The 21,679-nt window shown below is 46.5% G+C and overlaps 1 protein-coding gene across 1 annotated transcript in view; it reads right to left on the reverse strand.

Annotated features, from left to right (window-relative positions):
* Positions 1-21,679, reverse strand: part of NME7 (NME/NM23 family member 7) — a 109,382-nt gene that overhangs the window by 34,108 nt on the left and 53,595 nt on the right. The window contains exons 9-11 of the mRNA XM_023763270.1: positions 19,607-19,675; positions 17,167-17,268; positions 4,548-4,655 (exon numbers count right to left, since the gene is read on the reverse strand). Coding sequence (XP_023619038.1) covers positions 4,548-4,655; positions 17,167-17,268; positions 19,607-19,675 — 279 coding nt within the window. The remainder of the gene's footprint in view (positions 1-4,547; positions 4,656-17,166; positions 17,269-19,606; positions 19,676-21,679) is intronic.

Raw genomic sequence — 21,679 nt, forward strand, 5'->3', positions numbered from 1 at the left:
TAATTTTTAAAGAATATAAATACCTGGCCCGGCTGGTATAGCTCAGCAGTTGAGCATAGAGCCAGGAACCAAGAGGCCACTGGTTTGATTCCTGGTCAGGGCACATGCCCAGGTTGCAGGCTCCATCCCCTGTTGGGGGCATGCACGAGGCAACCAATTGATGTGTTTCTCTCACATTGATTTTCTCTCTGTCTTTCCCTCTCTCTTCCACTCTCTCTAAAAATCAATGGAAAAATATCCTTGGGTTAGAATTTAAAAAAATACACATTAAAGTATTCAGAGATTATGGGGCATTATGTTGGCAACTTCACCCCAATGCTTATTAAGAAAAATTTTTAGTACTTGCAACTCTTCTGTAAGTTTGAAATTATTCCAAAAGGAAAAAAGTGGGACTCTCTAAGGGTGGGTCTGAGCATCAGATTTTAAAAGTGGCCGAGGTGAGTCTAACATGAACCAAGGCCACTGCTACAGGTAGGTCTCTGTTACCATCATTAAAGAAAAAAGGTTACATACTTCAGCCCGAGTACACGAACCAAAATTTATTTAACCAAACCCTCCCCACTTTCCCTTCAAAAATGATTTACTGGAGAGTTTTCATATGCCAAGCAAGACAGATCCCTCCCTATGGGTGCTCAGTCTTGTGGGAAATATACATGTGGGACAATAGACACTGTAACGATACAATTGCTGGCATTTGTTTAGCAGTGGCTCTGTCTGGGCACCATGCTATCTGACGGCAGGCGCTGCTCAGATCTTCATTTACAGGATCGGGAGCCAGGTGCAGTGAGATGAGTAAGTGCCGGGGCAGAGCCATGCCGACTGTTGGCTACGCTGCCGGGTTGGAGGGAGCGAGGAGCTATGAGCACACAGGGACCGTTCCCAGCTAGACCCACAGCCACGCACCCTGTTCCGCTGTAATCACCACAACTCCTCCTCAATGACACCGTGCAGCGGCTGTCCCCTCGCAGCCCCGCCGCCTCCTCCTCGGGTTAATTCTGAGGAGTGGAATTCTGGGACAAGTTGTAGGGAACAACCCGTGGCTTTCAATACCTGTGGCCACGTCACTGGCACCAGCCCCTGAGGAATCCATTTTCCTGGAGCCTCACCGGAAGTGGGCGTTGAGACTTCAAAGTGTTGCCATTGTAGAAAACTAGTATTTCTTTTATTACTAGTTAAACTAGATCTTTCCCATTCAGGCTCTCTTTAAAGCAGAAACTTAAGGTCTTCATATTCACTACTGACAGAGAGTCAGGGGACACCCAGTGAAATAACACCCTGGCCTGTGTCCTACTGCAGCCGCTGTCCTTCCTCCCTGTAACCACCAAAGCGGTTGTGTCGCAATGAGCGGCATCCAGAGAAATCCATCTCCAGGTTCCTGCTGAGACCCCCACCCCCAGCCCCCCACCCCCGACCTCTGAAACTTACTGTGAGCTCAGTGTGAACAGGGGAAGGGTCGAGTTGCTTTGAAATCCTAGCACAATGTCAGCAAGGCAAACACTCTGTGTGGTTTGTTATGAGGACAAAATATACATTGAAATCATACTTCCTGGACATTCGGCACAAGTGTGGCTCAGGAAACATCACGAGGGAAAGACTGAGGGGTAAACTGCCCCCTTCTTGCCACAGCAACGGGAGCCCATAGTCCCCGTGCCCCCGACAGCTCCGGAGTATGCCTTTGAGACGGGAACTGCCTTTCAAAAAGGTCCTGGACTGGGCAGTAAAGGTCATGGTCACCTACAACTAAAGAATGCTCCCTAAGGAACAGCACGTGTGAGTACAAATGTTCCCGGTCAGAGGCGTGTCTGTGTCACGCTGACCCGCACTTTGAAGGCCTATGAGCAGATAACTCTTCTGGCCTCCATGTGTTGTGCCAATGCTTGACCATTTAAAGCCCAGTCACCTGCAAGGAGCTAATCCCTGACTCAGAGAGCAGTCCTCGGTGTATCAGCGTTCTTTGTTCCATTCTATTGATAAGAGAAGTGAGGCCTGGAAAGAAAAAGTGACTCAGCGGAGGTCACATCAGCTATAAATCACCAGCCACAGGACAGGAGGCTGTTAGGGCACAACTTCCACTTGCTGTGTTGTTTTTTATATTTGCAATTAAATCTGCTGTGCAGTCAGGTTGGAACGATTTTAATCATTTCGTAAATGGCTCTGTAAACTGCAGGCGGTAATAGTCTAAATTGCATGAGCAGTCACAGGCATACTTGGATAGCATTTGTTAATGGGCATAAATTTCATGATTAATAACGTTTCAGTTTCGCTGAACAACACTCTGTAGTCAAACCTAGACTGTAGGTCCTGAGCTATCAGAAGGTGAAGGGAATAGTCATAAAATAGGTGGGAATTTAAAACCAACACTTAATCCTTTGGGTAATTAAAAGGTGACGTTTGTACCATTTTTACATTTTGGGAATATGTCAGCATTTCATACCAGGGTTAGATAAGATTTTAGTTTAGATAAGATTTTAGCCATTTATACCCTGGATTACAGGAGAAAATCTTACTGGAGCTAATGAAGTCATTCTCTACAGCAACAAGAACAAAAGCTGGCGGGAAGAAAGGTGACAGGCTGTGCCCCAGGCCCACACTAAGAGAAGGCTCTGCTGGCATAAGGGAGGGCAGGAGGGACAGCCACCTGTGCAGGTGGAGAGGTTGGCCACTACAGACACGTCCCTCCCACACTAATCACAAACACAGCGGATGTCAGCCCAGGTCCCCTTGGCATCCTGTGGGGTGGGGTAAAGAACTCGACAGACTCGTGCGAAGTTCACGTGGAGGAATAAGCTTAAGAGAATAACCAAGAAAACTTTCTTAAAGGATAAATAAACTGCAGTAGTAAAGTAGTATTTTTCTGGCACCGACCAGTGGAATAAAATGGAAAGTTCAGAAACAGGCACAGGTGTGCATGGGCATCAATCAACGAGAAACGGCAATGAAAGGAAGCGCTAATGAGCAACGTCATCACACTGACTGGATCTCTCCCTCACACCACGTGTCCACACAGGTGCCAGGTGCACTGAGCATTTCAATGCAAGAAAATTAAACAAAATGGGGAAGGCTTCTCTACAGATGATTTCAAAGGTAGAAATAAAATAAAAGACTGATAGATTTGACATAAAACAAAAAATACTAAAGTAAGATGTCTTATGGATATCATTTTTCTGTCCTTTATACTACAACTAGAGACCCAGTGCACAAATTCGTGCACCGGTGGGGTCCCTCAGGCTGGCCTACGTCCTCTCACAATCCGGAACCCCTCGGGGGATGTTGGACTACCAGTTTTGGCCCAATCCCTGCAGGCGGGGATGTAGTAGTGCATGAAGCAGCAGGCGGCCAGGGAGGAGCCCTGAGCCCGGGCTGGGCACCATGCTGCTCCTGCTCATCCCGGACCTGCTGCGCCTGCCGCTGCCGCCACTAGCTCGGTAGTGCTACCGCGGAGGCGGGAGAGGCTTGCATTGCTGCAGCTGCGCTTGCCAGCCATGAGCCCGGCATCTGGTGCCCATCCGTCAGCTGAGTGGCGCTCCCACTGTGGGAGCGCACTGACTACCAGGGGGCAGCTCCTGCATTGTGTGTATGCCCCCTGGTGGTCAGTGCGCATCATAGCGACCGGTCGACTGGTCATTCGGGCATCCCGTCCAGCCACTTGTCCGGTCGCTTAGGCATTCATTCATTCATTCATTCATTCATTTATATTCCTTAATTTAGCATTTGTCTTTTCATTGCATTAGTTCCTTTTGACACATAAAATTTTTTAAACTATAAAAAAGCACATCAATCCTTTCCTTAAAGTTTCTTTGCTTTGGCCAACAAATGACTTTCTTAACCCCAAACCAGACCAATTTTTCTTTATGTTTTCTTATAATTCTTCATTTTTTATTTTATGTTAATTAACACGTTAAGCGTCCAGTCACCAGTGACTGACACTATATTTTCTGGCTGGAAGACAAAACAGGCTGGGTGCTTAATGTGTTAAACAGATGAGAGGTCAGAACATGGCTCTGTTCTATATGCACTGTTTGATTTGAGGATGTTACTTAACCCCTCTGAGTCTCAATTTCATTTCCCTGATAAAACAGATATAATACCAACTTATTAGAGTTGCTGTGGGATTCCTAGAAGTAATTTACACAGAGCACTTACGATGGCAGAACCCGATAGAGTCAACGAACGGTGGCTATTTCTTTCAATGCTCTCACATTACATATTAGACTTCTGGATTTCATTGATAGATTTCCATGACTAGCCACTTACGGTGATATTTTCACCTGACTTTAAAACAGGTTTCATACTATTTAATTAATGCTGTAGTTTTTCACTTTTTAAATTACTTTTAAGCCATAATATATGCCAATCAGAAAAATAATAGATCTTTGAAGGCTATCCAGTTATAAACCGCATCCTACCTCTCGGTCTTTTAAAGCTGCAGTCTGAGGTTATCAGATGGCCAGTAACAGTATCACCCAAGAATATTAAGAGGTTCTCACACACCAGGACTGCTGAGCTTATTCGTGGACCTGAGCTATCAGCAGATGTTTCCGACTCACCTCCAGCAGCCCGTCCTCCGGCAGGTCGGTGCAGTGCACGGCGTTCTGGATCTTGGATTTGCCGAAGACCGCCCGGAGGGTGCCGGGGCGCAGATGCCGGGCAATTTCCTGTTCAACACACATACGCAGATGGGCCAAGTCAGCCAAGTGGTGTTGGTGAGAAAAATGCCAGCAATATCAAACGTTGGAATTATTTGTTTATGGAATACACGAATACATTGAGGGGACTCATTTTTCTCGGAAATAGCATGAACGTATGAAAACTTTTCCTGCTGAAGGACCTTCAACTAATTTATTCTTTTCCTCCTCTCCTGCTCTCTCTCCTTCTCCCTCTCCCTCTCTCCTACGCACACACACTTTCACACATACACACAGGTTGCACAGATATACATTCTGCTACCGCATTCTTGGACAGGGTGTGGTGCAAACGTCCAGTTTTTCTGGAATCCTAGGGCACATGGGTGTTCAATTTTACTAAGCACTGCCGACCATTTCCTTTTTTAAAAAATGTATTTTTATTGATTTCAGAGAAGAAGGGAGAGGGAGAGAGAGATAGAAACACCAATGATGAGAGGGAATCATTGATTGGCTGCCGCCTGCATGCCACCTATAGGGGTTCGAGCCCACAACCCGGGCATGTGCCCTTGGCAGGAATCGAACTCGGAACCCTTCAGTCTGCAGGCCGATGCTCTATTCGCTGAGCCAAACCGGCTAGGGCCCAACCATTTTCTTAAGTGGTTGTAACAATTTTCCCTCAGCCACCCGAGCACAAGAATTCCCACCACCCACATAAAAGCCAACCTCTGATGCTGGGTGAGTTTAGCGTTGCCATTCCGGCGGGTATGAATAGCATCATGGCCTTGGTCCATCTTTCCCTGGTTACTAAAGAAGCTGAGTGTCTTTCATATACATCCTCTTCTGTAAAGTGCCCGTTCTTGTCTTTCTCCATTCCTCTATTAGGTTATTTTTTTCTTTTGAATGTTATTCTTACTATATTCTAACTTCTATTTTTTATCAGTTATATATGATGCGAATATCTTTTCCCAGTATGTAGCTTGCCTTTGAGTTTCTTTAGTATGTTTTCTGATGAACAGAAATAATTTTAATGAAACTAAATTGTGCCGAGACTGCTGAGCAGCAGTGAGGCCTCTTGAGGTCAGTGGTCATGGAGGTGAGGGGTCACTCAGGTTGTCTGGGTTCCCAAGCCACGTTTCCTGGTACAATGTATTGTGTTTAGATGACTGGTAGCGATGAAGCATAAAGATATAGAATAGCAAGTGTTCACTTCACAGCTGCTGTTAAAATTCAAGCTTTCATTTTGGATAATTTTTTTAGGGAAATGCATTGATACTTTGATTTTATAGTAATACTTTGTGATTACTGTAAAATATTAGCTATGCCTAGGAAAGTAAAAAATACTGCAATACTAAAAGTGAAAGCTCACTGGATCCCCACAGACCATGTCCCCTCTATCTCCTGGACTCCTGCTCCTCCCTCTCCTTGGACTCTGTAGTGAAAACCATCCTCAGGCCCAGGCACCAACCACCCTTGATGAAGCCAAAACGAGTGCCAGACACATAAAAGCAACACAAAGTACCAGCATGTGATTTTCATTGAATACCACAAATAACTGTTTAGAACTGAGGGCAGCATGCGTGAGGGGTTTAAACAATCTTCCAAGCTCTACCAAATTACCCCCATATTCACTCCCCACACCCACCTGCCTGCTCAGCTCCAACCCGTTGAATGCTTGGTCAGAGCCCAGCTCATCACAAGCACTAAACATTCAGCTCAGGTAGTCCTGCAGCAGGAGGAAGCGTTCTGCTTGAAGAATGACCTCTACATCTGAGAGGTGGAAAAATGCACTAAGTAGAATGGTGATTAGCAAAATGCTGAAAACAAGGAAGAGCAAGTGTATGTAATTATTCTATTGCTGTGTGCATCAAAAAGAACATTATTGATTATTGAATAACTAGAGGCCTGGTGCAAGAAATTCGTGCACAGGGAGGGTGTGTGTGTCCCTCAGCCCAGCCTGCACCCTCTCTAATCTGGGACCCCTTGAGGGATGTCCGACTGCCCGTTTAAGCCCGATCCCGGTGGGCAGTCAGACATCCCTCTCACAATCCAGGACTGCTGGCTCCCAACTGCTCACCTGCCTGCCTGCCTGATCACCCCCTAACCACTCCCCTGCCAGTTTGGTCGCCCCCAATTGCCCTCCCCTGCTGGCCATCTGTGGTGGCCATCTTGGACCACATGGCGGTGGCCATCTTGTATGTTGGAGTGATGGTCAATTTGCATATTACCCCTTTATTATATAGGATATAGGATGGGTCTATTCAACTGATAAAATATATTATAAAGCTATTCTGTTTCAGTTCTCCACAATATGGGAGAGATATGCAAGAATAAAATGACCTTTCACTTAAGAAATGAATTAAATTGAGCCCTAGCTAATGTGGCTCAGTGGGTTAGAGCATTGCCCGAGGACTGAAGGGTCATGGGTTCAATTCCGTTCAAGGGCATGTACCTTGGTTGCAGACTTGATTTCTGGCCCTGGTTGGGGCACGTGCAGGAGGCAACCAATTAATGTGTGTCTCTCTCATCGATGTTTCTCTCTCTCTGTCTCTCCCCCTCCCTTCTATTCTCTCTAAAAATCAATGGAAAAAATATCATCGGGTGAGGATTAACAAAAAAATTTAAAAATAAGAAATAAATGAATTAAAATGGGAAGGATTCATGAAATGTACTAATTATAGAACTTTAAGAAAGACAACTTGGTGATCAACTATTGAATATATTCATTAAATGAGTGGCACATGGTGGATAATCACACCTGTAATTAGTCTAATTTTGGGCAAATTCTAAGTAAAAGAAAGAAAGGCTTCCCTAAACTATAGGGTGACCATAACCACAGTGATACAGATAAGTGGGTGAATATTAAGAGAGGAACTAGCATAGCTCCTGTCTGGGCCACCCTAGGACAGCTGTGAAGCAAAGAAACAAAACAAAAAGTCGTGTTATAATCACTGCCCTCATCTCACAGGCAACGAGGGTAATAGAACATAATATGAAAGGCCAAGGAAGCAGCTGCCACCATTAAAACAGCACAGATCCACGCTGGTTCTCCCACAAGGAGCCCAGCACTATTAACAGCCTCTCCCTGGCCCCTCGGGAACCTCAGCAATATCTCACCAAAGCTCACGTGCAAACAGCTTTCCGTTTGCATGCAACTGTGAGTTACTGAGACAGTTGCAGTTTACATTCCTGGAGATAAGCAGTATCAGACTAATTCACGACTGAAACAAGATAAGGAAACACTGGGAGGAACTGGTAGCAGGAAGGGAATCTGAGAAGAGGTGGAAAGGCTCCTTTTTGTCAGTCCGAGGATCCTCTCCCACCTAGGGAGGACTCGGGGAGGAAAAGGAACTCAGCCGCCGGTGGACCAGGGTGGCCCAGGCTCACTGAATGAGCCAGCAGGGAGCCCACAGTGAATGCCCTTCACAAAGGCCACCTGCTTGCATATGAGGAACCAGTGAAGCATCTGACTTCTCAGCACATAGCACTCCGGAGCCACCAGCCCTTATTCTTTCCTCCGCCCACACTGCACCGCAGGCCAGGCCAGGCTCCCCTCTGACGGTGGCTCCTACCAGGGCTCCCTCGGGCTCTGCCTCACCTCTGGCTCTCCCTGGGCAACCTCATAAATGGTGCTGGGAACTAGAGCAACAGTTTTGTTTTGTTGGGTCTCAGTTCTCTTCCATAATTTTCCTTATTGTTTGTTTGCTTTTCAGGGGTTGGGGTTGGGATAATAAATATATGATTTCAGTAATTAGAAATAAAACAATAAAAATTACATTAAAATGTTTTATTTTATGCCTCAAGAACAGAGATGTCTTCCAATTTTATTATAGGGGCTTCTGTTTTAAAGCCTAAATGTAGTGAAGCCCAAGTAGAAACTACTCACATACAATCTCATCTGATCTGCAACTACTCAGTGGATACGCTAAAGTCCATTGATCAAATAAAGGAATCAGAAAAAAGCAAAACAAAGACAAAAAGGACACCCTACACCTTGCATTAGTCACAGAGATTGATTTACATCTGTGTTTACTTCCTAATGCTGTGTTCATATTGCAGACAAATGAGGCATTTAATCAAATTTAAATATTTTGTCCTGTTTTGAAACAAACAGCATAATCAAGAGACAACTGCTGAAGGTTTGCCAGAGACTTGCAGTGTGGTCTGTGGCCCAACGGAGTCACATCACCTGAGACTGTCAGACAAGCAGAATTTCAGCGCCCCCTCCTCCAATGAAGAGATAATTTACACTTCAACAAGATTCCTGGGGTGTCCTATGTCCATGGAAGTTGAAGAAGTTCTGTGTTAGAACACAGGTCCTCTAATTAGCATCTAGACCAGGAGATGAGGGGCATTCATAAAGGATAAATTACACAAGGAACTCATGCCAACTGCCAGTCAGAAGCGCAGAGCATCAAAGGCACAGGGTTGAGGAAAACAGAGCCGCTCTAGGCTGGGCCTTGGTGCTTCTTAAAGACAGAACTTGGAAAAGCAGAGAAACTGGAGTACAGTAAACTCACCCCCTCTGCACAAATCCCGTTTTGTAATGTGACAGACCCAGAGCTTTGCCCACTAATATGCATTTTACCTGTTACACTACATCTTACATTTTGGTTTTACTTAGAATGTAGGGAAACCTCTTTTTGAAGCACCCTGAAAGGACTTTTATTAGAAAGAACAGAATCCTATATAATAAAAGCCTAATATGCTAAGTGTCCGGTCGTCCAGTGACCAGTCAATTGTTCAACCAATCAAAGTGCAATATGCTAAGGCTGCTCAACCCCTCGCTATGACATGCATGACCACCAGGGGGCAGATGCTCTGACCAGTAGGTTAGCTTGCTGCTGGGGTCTGGCCAACAGGGACTGAGCCAGATGGGCCGGGACATGCCCTGGAGCCCTCCTGCAGTCCCTCCCTGGCCGATTGTGCATTGGTGGGGTCCTTCGGCCTGGCCTGCACCCTCTCGCAATCTGGGACCCCTTGGGGGATGCTGGAGAGCCGGTTTCAGCCCAATTTATAGGCCACTCCTTTTGGAAGGGCACCAGATGCAGGGCTCACGGCTAGAGGCAGGTAGGAGCTGCAGGCAGCATTGGACTGAGGGTTTTGGCCTGGTCTCTGCAGGCTACCCAGAGGGGTCCCACTCGGGCATGAATTCGTGCACTGGGCCTCTAGTTTTAAAATAGTATGAATAGTCAATTCCTAGGTTGTATGTACTGAGTTAATATTTTCATTATATTTTAAGCGCTTTCAAAAGCCGCTGCCCACACGTACTACAGAGGAGCTGGGATCATTGTCCTGCCATCTCCGGTCACCAATCAAAAGCCGATAAATGAACACAAAAGGGGGCACTTTGTCTGCAGGGTCACATTTACGGCCCTGAATCCCTTTCTTGGGCTTTGCCAGTGGTAGGACTGTCTCACCAAGATATAAATAAAATGCCCAGGAACCGCCTCCCCAGGACACTGTGGCGCAGGACTGTTCCTGCCACTGCAACTGATCCTGGGCTCAAACCTGGCACCGGTGCCAGGGCTTCCACCTACTGAGAGCCTGGGAAGGTGGCAGGCTCTTTCATGCCCCAAACGCTAACTTCCCCGGGCCTCGAGAAGGTTTGAAAATACATTCCTCCCACCTCACCATGAAGCCTGTGTCTCTAGGAAGTGCAGTGCTGACACCTGAAACCGACAGCGCATGTGCACTGGGGAGATTAGGCTGTCCGCGGCTGCAGCTCTGGGTACTCAGATGCTGGCGGCTCTGCTGGCGGCTGTGCCCAGCCCAGGGCGGAAACTCTCGCCCTCCTTCTGACTGTGATGGGGACATGTCTGATTATTTTCTCAGAGAGTCAGAGCAAGTGACCTTCGCTATGAATAAAATGTGGCAGGGTGTGAGAAATGACCCGTCCGAATTTCCATGACAGACTGGGGAACAGAGCGTGGTGAAAATGAGACTTTGAATAACACTCTCGGGAGCAGGCATTGTACAGCACACACGTGGGCAGGGATCAGCCTATTTATTTAGTCCCTCCCCCGGTTCCTCATTGGCTGGTACTATGAGGCCACCTGTTTCCTATAGGTCGCCTAGGTCTTGCTGTCTCACGTTGGGCCATTTAAGAATTGGGCTGAGGCCTTTCTAGCTGCCTCCACCTCTCCCGTCTAGCTGAGGCAGATGCCTGGGGAGGGGGTGGGGGTGGTTCCACCATGATGCTGGCCCCACATTCTGCTTGCCCTGGGGAAATTCCGCAAATTCCCTCAGAAGCCGACCATGCTGGAGATGGATCACAAAGGTCCATTTCTTACAAAAGGGAAAAAAAGGGACAATATTAAGCTAAGAGATCTTGAAGGGAACAGAATCATGGGGGAGAAAACACTTCATGCAGCCAAAGAGCGGTAGAGTCACTAAGGAGGAATAAGTTTTAAAAGTAAAAAGGAAAATACATGAGAGGGGAACAAGGCACTAAAGGGAAACTTATTGTGAGGATTGTTCAGGTAAATGCACTAGGAAATGGGGGTGCAGATATAAGGAAGGGAAATGAAAACAAGTGAAATGTCAAAATCATACACACATGCACACACACACTCACACATGCATTCACACACACATGCACTCACACACATGCATGCGCACACACATGCATTCACACACATGCATTCGCACACACATGCATTCACACACACACACATGCGCACACACATACTCACACACTCAGAAGAAGAAGAAAGTAAAAAGCCCATTACAGGCAGAAGAAGAGTTACCAAAATCTCTCAACCCTGTGGGGACCGAGGTGACACCTGTGGAATAAAGGGTGAGGGAGAGAGGCTGGGTGGGGCAGAGGGGACATGGTCTCAGATATAAGAGGTTGGGGGGGCAGAGGGGACATGGTCTCAGCCATAACAGAGGCTGGGTGGGGCAGAGGGGACATGGTCTCAGCAGTAGTACGGGGGGCGGCAGAGGGGACGTGGTCCTCAGCCATAACAGAGGATGAGCAAAGCAAAAGAACTTGCAGGGAAAACAACATTCAAAAATATCAGGAGAGTCAGAAAGGTCCAAATCCAAAAAGATACAAGTGTCTTCGAAACAGTGAAACCCACTTGTGTGGTATCATGAGGGTTACTGAGCTGGCATGTCACACAGCTCACCTTCTGATGGAGCAGGGAACTGGCAGGGACAGAGAGCTGGTGGCACCCGCACCAGCGAGGAGCATGGGCTCCGTGCCAGAGGCCACGTGCTAAGAGTCCTCAGATAGACTGTGGCGATGGCTGAGCCGGTCTCACCATCCTCAGAGGCGCAGGGCGTGCGGGTGGGAGGGTTCAGCTGGGAAAGGAATGAAATAAAAGGGCTGCCTCCAGCCACACCTGGCCTTCCCCCTCCAGGGGCCCTATCTGACCCTGCGCTTCTTCCTCTAGAACAGGGTTCTTCACTTTGCCTGGTGCCGAGGCCTCTTGGGCAGTCTGATGAGGTCTAAGGAGCGTTCTCAGAGTCCTGTTTTTCAATGTCCACAATAGGATTACAAAGGAAATGAGTTATTTTTAAATACAATCATCAAAATATTTTTAAAGTTGTGATATAGTAATGTGCATCTTTATCAAGAGCTAGCAGCTGAGCCAATGACTACTGTCCTTTTCAGGTAGCAAGACTATCCAGGACATGGTGAGATATGTGCAGCTGTGGGGTGGGTTGGGGTGGTGTAGACCTGATTCCGGCTGGGAGCAGAGTGCAGCACTGCAATGGTGTGATGCTCACTTCTCGGGAATTCTAACCTTCCCTAGGAGATGAGTGAACATAAGTGTGTAGGTTTTTCTCCTCATCCAAGTTCACAGACTCCTAAATTCTATTCCCTGAAACTTGAAGGGTCTGTCAACACTGGGACGAGAATCCCACCCTAGGCCAGTCTCGGGCTGTCCTCAGGGGGGAGGAGAATTCTCAAACTAAGCCCCCTCCATCCCCTCAGCAGGGAAAGGGGAGGGAGAGAAAACAAACCAAGGAAACAAAACTACTTTTCCAAATTCCTTTACCTGCAGATAATCCTTTCACTCTATAACTGGAGAATGGCCTAAAAGGCAGGTTCTGTGTTAGAATATGGGGATGAATAGGTTTCAACCACAGGACAAGTGATCACTTTCTAACGTTCATGAGAAGTCGAAGGCATGCAGCATGATGGCCCTGGGCAAGGCTGGGAGGGAGGTGCTGGCTGAGGCTGCAAATCCAGGCGCAACATCCTGAAATGTAGGTTTTCTTTCCCTCCTTCCTAAAAAGGCAAAGCTGTTTCAAAGCGCTTTATGGTCTCTCCAGGTGCCCGCAGCTGGCTTAGCAGAAATTCTGGTTTGGATTTTCTTCTTATCCTGACTGTCATCACTAACTTCTGGCAACCAAGTAAAATGCTTCATCCCGAAGCCCTCCTTGGGGCGTGAGCGCTATTCTTGGGATCCAGGATTAGCTTCACCCAACCCAGGATTTCTCAATCTCATGTGGCCATGAATGGTTTTCCCATTAGATAGGTACTCGTGTTCATCATGGCAACCACAAGACTCCATTGTGATTACTGACCACATGGCGATTTCCTTCCCCTCGGGCCAAGGCGCTCTGGCTCAGGGAGGCCTGCCCTCCATCTTTTCATTGCCAACCCCAAGAATACGGGGCACCTGGAGGTCTGTGAGTGCTTGGCTGGCCAGTGGGTTGGCTGATGGGTTGATCGACTGAATGAATGAATGTCTGACAGATGGGAAGAAATGCTGAGTGCAGGTCGCTGTGTGTCCCTCTGCCGCGAGCACAGGGAGGAAAGGCCAGCGCAGGGAAAGTTTATCATAAACTTCTCAGTGCAAGTCTAGTTCATGTTCCACTTAAACTGAAATAACGGTGCGGCCCTCTCGCTGCAGAAGAGGCAGGCGCGTCCTATCCAAGCATCTGGAGCTCCGAAGCGACAGAGACCAGGTCACTAGTGAGTGAGCAGCATCTCATCTGCAGTCTGTGCACGTTTAATGGGACATCTCAGCAGGTATCACAATTCCTAGCAGATGATGGCAGCTAATAGGAAGGTGACAGCCAAAACTGGGCATGATCCTAAACAGTTTCTCAATATAACCTTTAGTGGGTTGGATCACATTTATAGGAGATAATGAAGCAGTAAAAAGTTATTCATAGAGGTACAGATTTAGGAGAAAAATATTAATAGTTGGATTTCAACCCGGTAAGCCTTTAAAGAATGTTTTTTCATCGACCATCTGTTTTAGGATACTGATCAACTAATTCCACCCACTGCATAATCCCCAAAGCAGAACTAACAAGAAACAACATCTGCTGGTTACAGCAGGGTGACATATAGCATTTTTGTTTTTACAAAACTTGAGTTCAAAAAGAACCTTCAAAATTAAAATTGACATTGAAGGACCTGGATGAGAGCCCACTGCTGCCAGACTGTGTTCTTTAAGAACAAACAGAACTTCTTCGCCGAAGACCCCGGGGTTCACTTTTCCTAAAGCTGATCGGGCCTAAGTAAGAGTTTAAACTCAAGACTCAACGCTTTTTTCTATTTCTGTCGCCTATTTCTGGGAACAAAAGCTGCTTATATGTAACTGAAATTTAAATCAATAGCTCAGGAAGAACAGTTAAAGAATGAATATAATGAAAGAGGCTTTAGGGTTTTAATCACTGTTTCTGTATTTCTTTCCAAATCGAACAGTCCCTTCTATAGTAGATAAGCTGCCTGGCTGCTCATACCCACACCAGAATCACCACGTCCCGCAAGCTCGCCTTCCAGATACATTTACCTCGTGCAATCATGAGGTAAATTTTGGGGGTGCCTACCATCTCAGTTTTCCGGGGGCTGAGGGATTTCTCAGATGCTGGACCTGGGAGAACCCTGGGCGAACTGGGACAGTGTTGGTTACTCTGATGGGTATATGACACTGAGGTAAGTGGTGTGTGTGTGTGTGTGTGTGTGTGTGTGTGTGTGTGTGTGTTTTGTTAGAAAAGTTATTCTTTATTAAAAACATGATTTAAACAGGATTATTTTTCATTGCTGAATCACTTACTAGATAGTGTATATTACTGCATGCAAATCACTTCAAATTCAGTAAATTACTATCACGTGATTGTGCAACTACTCTACATTCTTATTGTACTTGGAATACTTTCAATTTTCTTACTTTAAAAATGCACTTACTACTTTTCTGGAGATGTATATTTTATTTTTATATTTGCTAAAATCAATGAAATGCTTATAAAATAACTGAGTTGGTTATTCTAAGAAAGGTGTTTCCTGCATTTTGCTGTAAACTAGCAAGAGGAACTGTGGTTTGGCTGGTTTCCACCTGTGCGTGTGTTGTGGCCTCTGGTTGGGCATCAAAGCCTCTCGTGGTTGCCGGGCACTGAACTGACCAAGGAGGGGCAGGGACTCACCCTCCACTCGGCTCATCTGCAGACTGAGGTGAACCAGCAGCGAAAGCAGTGAAGAGAGTTCCACTCCATCCTATTTCCTTCCCGTAGACCAGAGGGTCTCTCCACATTCCTTCTCTATCCACTCATCCTCTCGAGATAAAGAGTTGCCCTGGCTGGTTTGGCTCAGTGGATAGAGTGTTGCCCTACGGACTGAAGGGTCCCAGGTTTGATTCCAGTCAAGGTCACATGCCAGGGTTGTGGGCTCAGTCCCAAGTAGGGGGCATGCAGGAGGCAGCCGATCAATGATTCTCTCTCATCATTGATGTTTCTATCTCCCTCTCCCTTCCTCTGAAATCAATAAAAAGTGTAAAAAAATAAGAAGAATTTCGAGAGAGAGGGAGGGAGGGAGGGAGGGGGGGGAGAGAGAGAGAGAGAGAGAGAGAGAGAGAGAGAGAAGCGCTAAGCTACCCGGTAAACACCACCTGGCTGCTTCCCCGCACGCCCACGGCTCCCAGCCTGGTCCATGTCACCAGCATCTGGGGCCTGGACTGCAACCTGTGCCCTGTCTCCCTTCAGACTGTTCTTACACTAGTCAGGATGATCCTGTTTAAAGTCTAATTGAGTCACTACTCTGCTCAAAACTCTTCAAAAACTAATGGTCTCACACAGAGACCATACAATCTCACGTCATTACAAGGGTCTGCCCACCCTTCTCTCTGACCTTGATCTCGTGAGTAACATTCAATGAACACTTGCCGCCGCCCCTCTCTCCAAGCCGCCTCCGCAGCAGAGCCACCTCTCAGTCACTCTGGCTCAGCCACGTACACACTTGCTTCCATCCTTCCTGCTGCCTCCCTTTGATGTCAAGGTCTGTCCTTCCCGACTCTAGAGCCCCTGCCTCCAAGCTCTTCCAGTTCAGCTTGCTCTCCAGGAATAGCTAGGCATCCTCAAAATTACGCTAGAAGCCAGGAATTCCTAGTCCCTCCTATATGGGATTCTAATGACACCAAGTCCACCATTTCAGCCTGGCTTTTAAGGCTACCCAGCCCACACTCCCAACCCGCCCCACCGGATTTCCTCTAAGCAACTGTATTTCCTGTGCTTCCAGGTGCGCACTGCCCACCGGAGCCCAGCAGATATGTCTGCTGAGGGCCAGTCAAGGTGCAGGTTCCTTCATCGCTGCCTGTGCGCATGCTTCAGAGATTTCCCCATTCTCTCTGTGCCTTGACGCCTCTTTAAATCCCGTTTACGTATGTCTCTTCCTCTAACAAGGTTTTCTCGGTCACTTCCACTTCCTAATCATTGCTCCTTGCTAACAACCCTGTGACACTTTCACCCGAACGTTAGTCCTTGCTTGCAGTTTCTCTGTAAATACTGTAAACACCTTTTGTGTATCTGCTCCCCCAACAGGGCTTTGGAGCACTTTCTCAAGCCGACTCCTTAGCAGGTGCTGCTAGCAGACTATCCTACACCTACGGGCATTCCCATAAATGCTGAGTCAAAACGCAGCGGACTGGCACTCATTTACAGCGACTGTTTACAAGTGGTAGTGAAATGAAAGAAGGAGAAAGCTTAAATGTCAGCTAGTGTTTAAAGTCAGTCACACTTCCCATGATCCGGCCAGCTTGTACCACATGCATGGAGGTTTCCCATGTGTCCTAAGGCGACGTCTGCTTTTCTACCCCCTCTCTGACCCTCGCCACCCGCGTCCATGGGAAGAGAGCCCAAAGCCACTGGAAGGTGTACAGAGAACATCAAGCTTCACCCAGTCCCACTGCTCACACTCAGTGTCGGATCTGGTCTGAGGCCACCAGATCCACGTTCTTTACACTGACTATTTACTTACTATGTCAAAGGAGAATTAGTACCTTGGACAATTTCCCCCACAGAGCTTGGTAAATTTACTTACCTCGACAATTTAGCAAAGAAGAAACAACAAAAGAAAATGCCCCGTAAATGTTTCTGCCCCATCACTAGGCTAATAAAAACTCACTGCTTCTTAGAGTATTATACAAAAAATAAAGGATGGAAAATGCTACTTTGAATTAAAAGTTTTGTCTAACATGTCCCCATTTGTATTATTTCTTTTAAAGAACAAACTGAAGCTATCAAACCAGTGAAGACCTTTGGTTAATGACTGAAACGGACGTGGCGATATTTAACAGTAACTCACAGGATCCGCAGGCCCACAGAGCTCTCGGAAGGTCTTGGCAGGGTTCGTCTGCAGGATCTCCAATGCCACGCAAGGGCCAGAATATATTTCTGTCACCATCTCCTGGAATATGTAATATGAAATATTAAAAATTAAAGTAAAAATTACCGCCCTGACCGGTTTGGCTCAGTGGATACAGCATCGGCCTGCGGACTGAAGGGTCCCGGGTTCGATTCCAGTCAAGGGCATGTACCTTGGTTGCGGGCACATCCCCAGTAGGGGGCATGCAGGAGGCAGCTGATCAATGTTTCTCTCTCATTGATGTTTCTAACTCTCTATCTCTCTCCCTTCCTCTCTGTAAAAAATCAATAAAATATATTTAAAAAAAAAATTACCTTTGACTCCTTCCCCACCTATACTCTACATGCCAAGCAGTTCCCAAATTTTGTCCACTTTCCCAACAAAAGTGTCTGTGTTCCCTCATCTCCGTTCCTACCACTGCCACCGCGTGAATGTAATCCTGGACACTTTCACTATCTGAAATCATTTTCTAGGACAACCTCCTTTCAAAGGGTCTCTCCTCGTGAGCACAGTACTGTCGAAAGCATCTCTGGAGAAATAAATTCCAAAGCGCTCCGTCCAAAGACATGAGAAACAGCGGGGAGAGGTTTATCTCCTCATTAAACACCTGGAATGCAGACCCTCTATGGAGCCACAGTCAGACACTGGGTGAAGGGCAGGCCAGTGGTGCCGGGAGAAGGGAAGCGAGCGAGGTGAGCTTGTGACTGCCCAGCTCCCTGCCGGGAGGCCCTTTCCAGACAGTGGGACAGGGCGAGGAGACAGAGCCCAACATTCTCAACGGTCCAGGAGACAAAGACGGTGCATGGACTGGACTCGCGGGATGGACTACTAGAGGGGGTGCAGGAGCCCTGGGAGGGTAACCCCAGGGATCTGCCAAGAACGTCACTTGAATTTTTGGCTAAGAGACTGTGTGCAGAGGACACAATCCAAGGCTGAGATAAAGAACTCCCAGAGCATATGTGGAATGATTCAGAGACACACGAAGCTGAGAAGGGCTCACGCTCTACAGGCGGAGTGGCCAGCCTCATAAAACACCTAGGGCATCAGACAGAGTTCAGGGGGGGTGTGAGCTCAGCCAAGGGGCTAGGGCATCGGGGGCTGAGCCAGACCACAGGGCAGCAGCAGAGACGGGGCCAGACCATGCAGGGCTGGGGGCCCTTGTTGTGGCCCTGCAGGGTTTATGGTACACAATGCCAAAGTAAAATAAGACTTAGTTGTTACAGGACAATATTTCAATATTAATCTGAAAGTAGTCATCATACCAAATAGAAATGTCAGAAGTTGAGAGAGGAGGGAGGGGACGTCATAATTAATATGGTCCCCAGAGCCCTGCCCCTGAGGGCCCCTGACTGTATCCCCTGAAGCCACTCTGCTATACACGAGGTCCTGCGTGACTGATTTTGGTGGATAATTGGGGTGAATCTGAAATCAATAAAAAGTGTAAAAAAATTTCCTGTCTCATGCTCCTGAAGTTCCGCCTGCACTAAATGACAAGAGCCAAGTTCTCAGCAGGGGGAGGTGGGGGCATGGACATGCAGGGCTGAGGAAGCCCATGGCTGCGACAGAATGTTCACTCTCAGCCTTGACCACGTGGGCTGAGGAAGGCCTGGGCTCCAGCAGTCCTGGAACCAGCCAGTTTTCCTTGGTGAAGGAAGGTTGAAAGGAAAGGGCCTCGAGAAGAGAGGGGATGGAGGTCTAGTCTCATTGTCAGGAACAATGAACTTCATGCAAAAAGAAAAGTCAAACTATCTCTGAAACAGCAGGGCTAAGGGGGCAGTGTACCAGCACAATGTGTCTGAGACAATTTGATAGAGAGGGGAAGGAAACTACCTTTGATTAAATGCCTACTATGTGTTATCTTAAGGAACAATCTGGTGTACTTGAATATCGTCATTTGTTTCCAAGGGCCCTTTCAGTCTTGTTTCTTCCGTCTCAGTCCCATTTTCAGATGACTCCGCCCGCATTTGTGTCGTTGAAGCAGATGGTAAGTACTGCTATGAAGTTATACGATCATGTTAAGATCTACTTGCTTTTAACTTTCTAAAGCATTTGGGACAGTCTCCCACCCTGACAATATTATAAACGTCACAGATAATGTCAAAATGTGTCAATATCCCAGCAAGGTTTTTCCCCCTTGCATTTTCTGTTTCCCCTGCAGATATCTGTTTCATAAATGAAACAACATTATATTTTTAAAACTGACCCAGTGGCTCTCAGGGGTAGAATACCGCAGTCACTGGGTATCACGGACTGGCAGCTGGCAGGATCCTGTATACTTTAAAGAATACTTTCCTGATTAAAGATTACCCTGAGATTCCCCAGATGTGAGACACACAAACTGTTTTCAGTACGAACGCTTTACGTTTAGTTTGATACTTACGTTATACTCAGACACCACTCCTTTATAAACTTCGTAAAACTCTTCAACATTAGCTCGATCCATGTTGAACTATATTTAAAAAAAAAAATCCCACAAAACCATAAGTTGACTAAGCAAAGAGAACGAACCGCACTTAAGCACTCAACATTTATGATCTCTTGGATATATTTTCTTTACTTTAAAATATAAAGTTTACATGAATCAAATACTCTTTGAAGAAGAAAGTGCTATCAGAGGCTAGCTCATCAATAATAAAAATGTGTAACGATTAGAGTGCTCACATGTCAGCATTGCTCTTGGTCCTGTCCACGCAGCATCTCCTCTGATGCTGCGACCACCCTGCCATGTGAGGGGTGGTACCAGCCCCTATTTGCATGAGGCTGAGACTCAGAGGGGCTGTGGAGCCCCACAAACCTGGGTTCCATCCCAGCCTGACCTCACTGGTCATGCTCTTCACCACAGCATTACACTTCTCTGAACAAAACCTCACTCCCAGCACAAGAAAGAGACATATATAATGCATTGGTGTTTGTGGATAAATTAGTGACACAAGAAAAAAAATGTTACTAAAGAAAATTACTTCCAATTTTGTCGAGAAGGCTGAACATTAGATTTCTCCCAAGCATTCTGAAGTCCCTGGTTAGTCTAGCGCACGGTAAAGCGCCTGGAATTCTGCTGCTCTTCAAAAAGGGTTGCAGGTGCGCTTACGATATGAGCCTACAAAGACTCATGCCTGCCCAAGCTGCGCTCAGATTTAGTTAGAAGTAGAAGTTCAAGTTCTAGTGTCTCAAAAACTAAGACCTTAAATGTTTTCTGAAATAGCCTCAGACTTTCCAATTTTATTTCCCACCTCACTCCACTCACTTTGCTTATTGTTGCCAGGACTGACAATTATGGAGAAATTTCTGCCTACTCAGACAATAATTCAAACGAGGGGGATTTATTTTATTAGCAACATAACCATACAGGGAGGGAATTTTGTTTGGTTTCAGGTGTTTTTCTTTATCCTGTGTTCACACAACCTGTACTATTAATATAATAAAGTAGTAACAGAAAATACAATTTATTAAATACCTAGCAATTTGCACGGGAAATTCCACAATTCTTGCAATGGAAATTCTTCCATTAGGTAGGGTTATTTCATTTAATCTACTTAGGTAGACAATAATGGTCTCCTTGCTTAGCTGATAAAACTGAAGATAAGAATATTTGGGCCCTGGCTGTGTTACTAAGTGGTTAGAGTGTTGGCTCACACACTGAAGGGCCATGGGTTCAATTCCCGGTCAAGGGCACGTACCTGGGTTGCAGGTCCAATCCCCTATGGGAGGCAACTGACAGATGTGTCCCTTTCACATTGCCCCCCCCCCCCCCTCTTATCTCTCCTTCCCTTCAGCTCTGTCTAAAAAGCAATGAAAAAAATACCCTCAGGTGAGAATTAAAAAAAAAAAAAAAAAAAAGCTTGACATCTGGCCACTGTCACATACCTAGAAAGCAGCTGACCCTTGACTCATAAATAGATCTTTAAGACTCCAAAAATGAAGGACTGTGCTTGTCATGAAATCACCATGCCTCCCCCACAGGTTCAATGAATCCTTTTTAAATTATTCTTGTTTTCACTGAGCATCTACAAGGGCCAATCACTGAGTTACGTTATAGGTTGATCTAGCCAGACTTAGATCAATGTTTACAGCTAAAATTCCCACACTGGTTATTTTTTAAGCAGGCTTAGGTCCCACAAAGCTGCGGATACATCGCCATGCTGCTACTTTGCCAAGGTTTTGGCTCACAATTTCTTTATAGTCCTAGATAAGAATCTTCTAGATAAGATTCTTCAAATACCAACTTCCTCATCAGTCTCCAAGTTTTCGCCTGAAGACTTTGCAAACCAGTGGATATTTCTGACCTTTTCTTGACCTATGGGCAGCCCCACCAATCGGATCGGTATTTCACTATCATAACAGCAGAAGCTTGCTGGCCTTCGGTACTGTAACACCCACATTGTTTATCATCCGCACCCAATTCCTCCTCAGATGCACTGGTAAGCGGAGCACAGAGGCCTGAGCCCCGAAGGAG

The sequence above is a fragment of the Myotis lucifugus genome, unplaced genomic scaffold (genome assembly GCF_000147115.1).
Source record: "Myotis lucifugus unplaced genomic scaffold, Myoluc2.0 scaffold_279, whole genome shotgun sequence".
In the NCBI taxonomy this organism is placed as follows: domain Eukaryota; kingdom Metazoa; phylum Chordata; class Mammalia; order Chiroptera; family Vespertilionidae; genus Myotis; species Myotis lucifugus.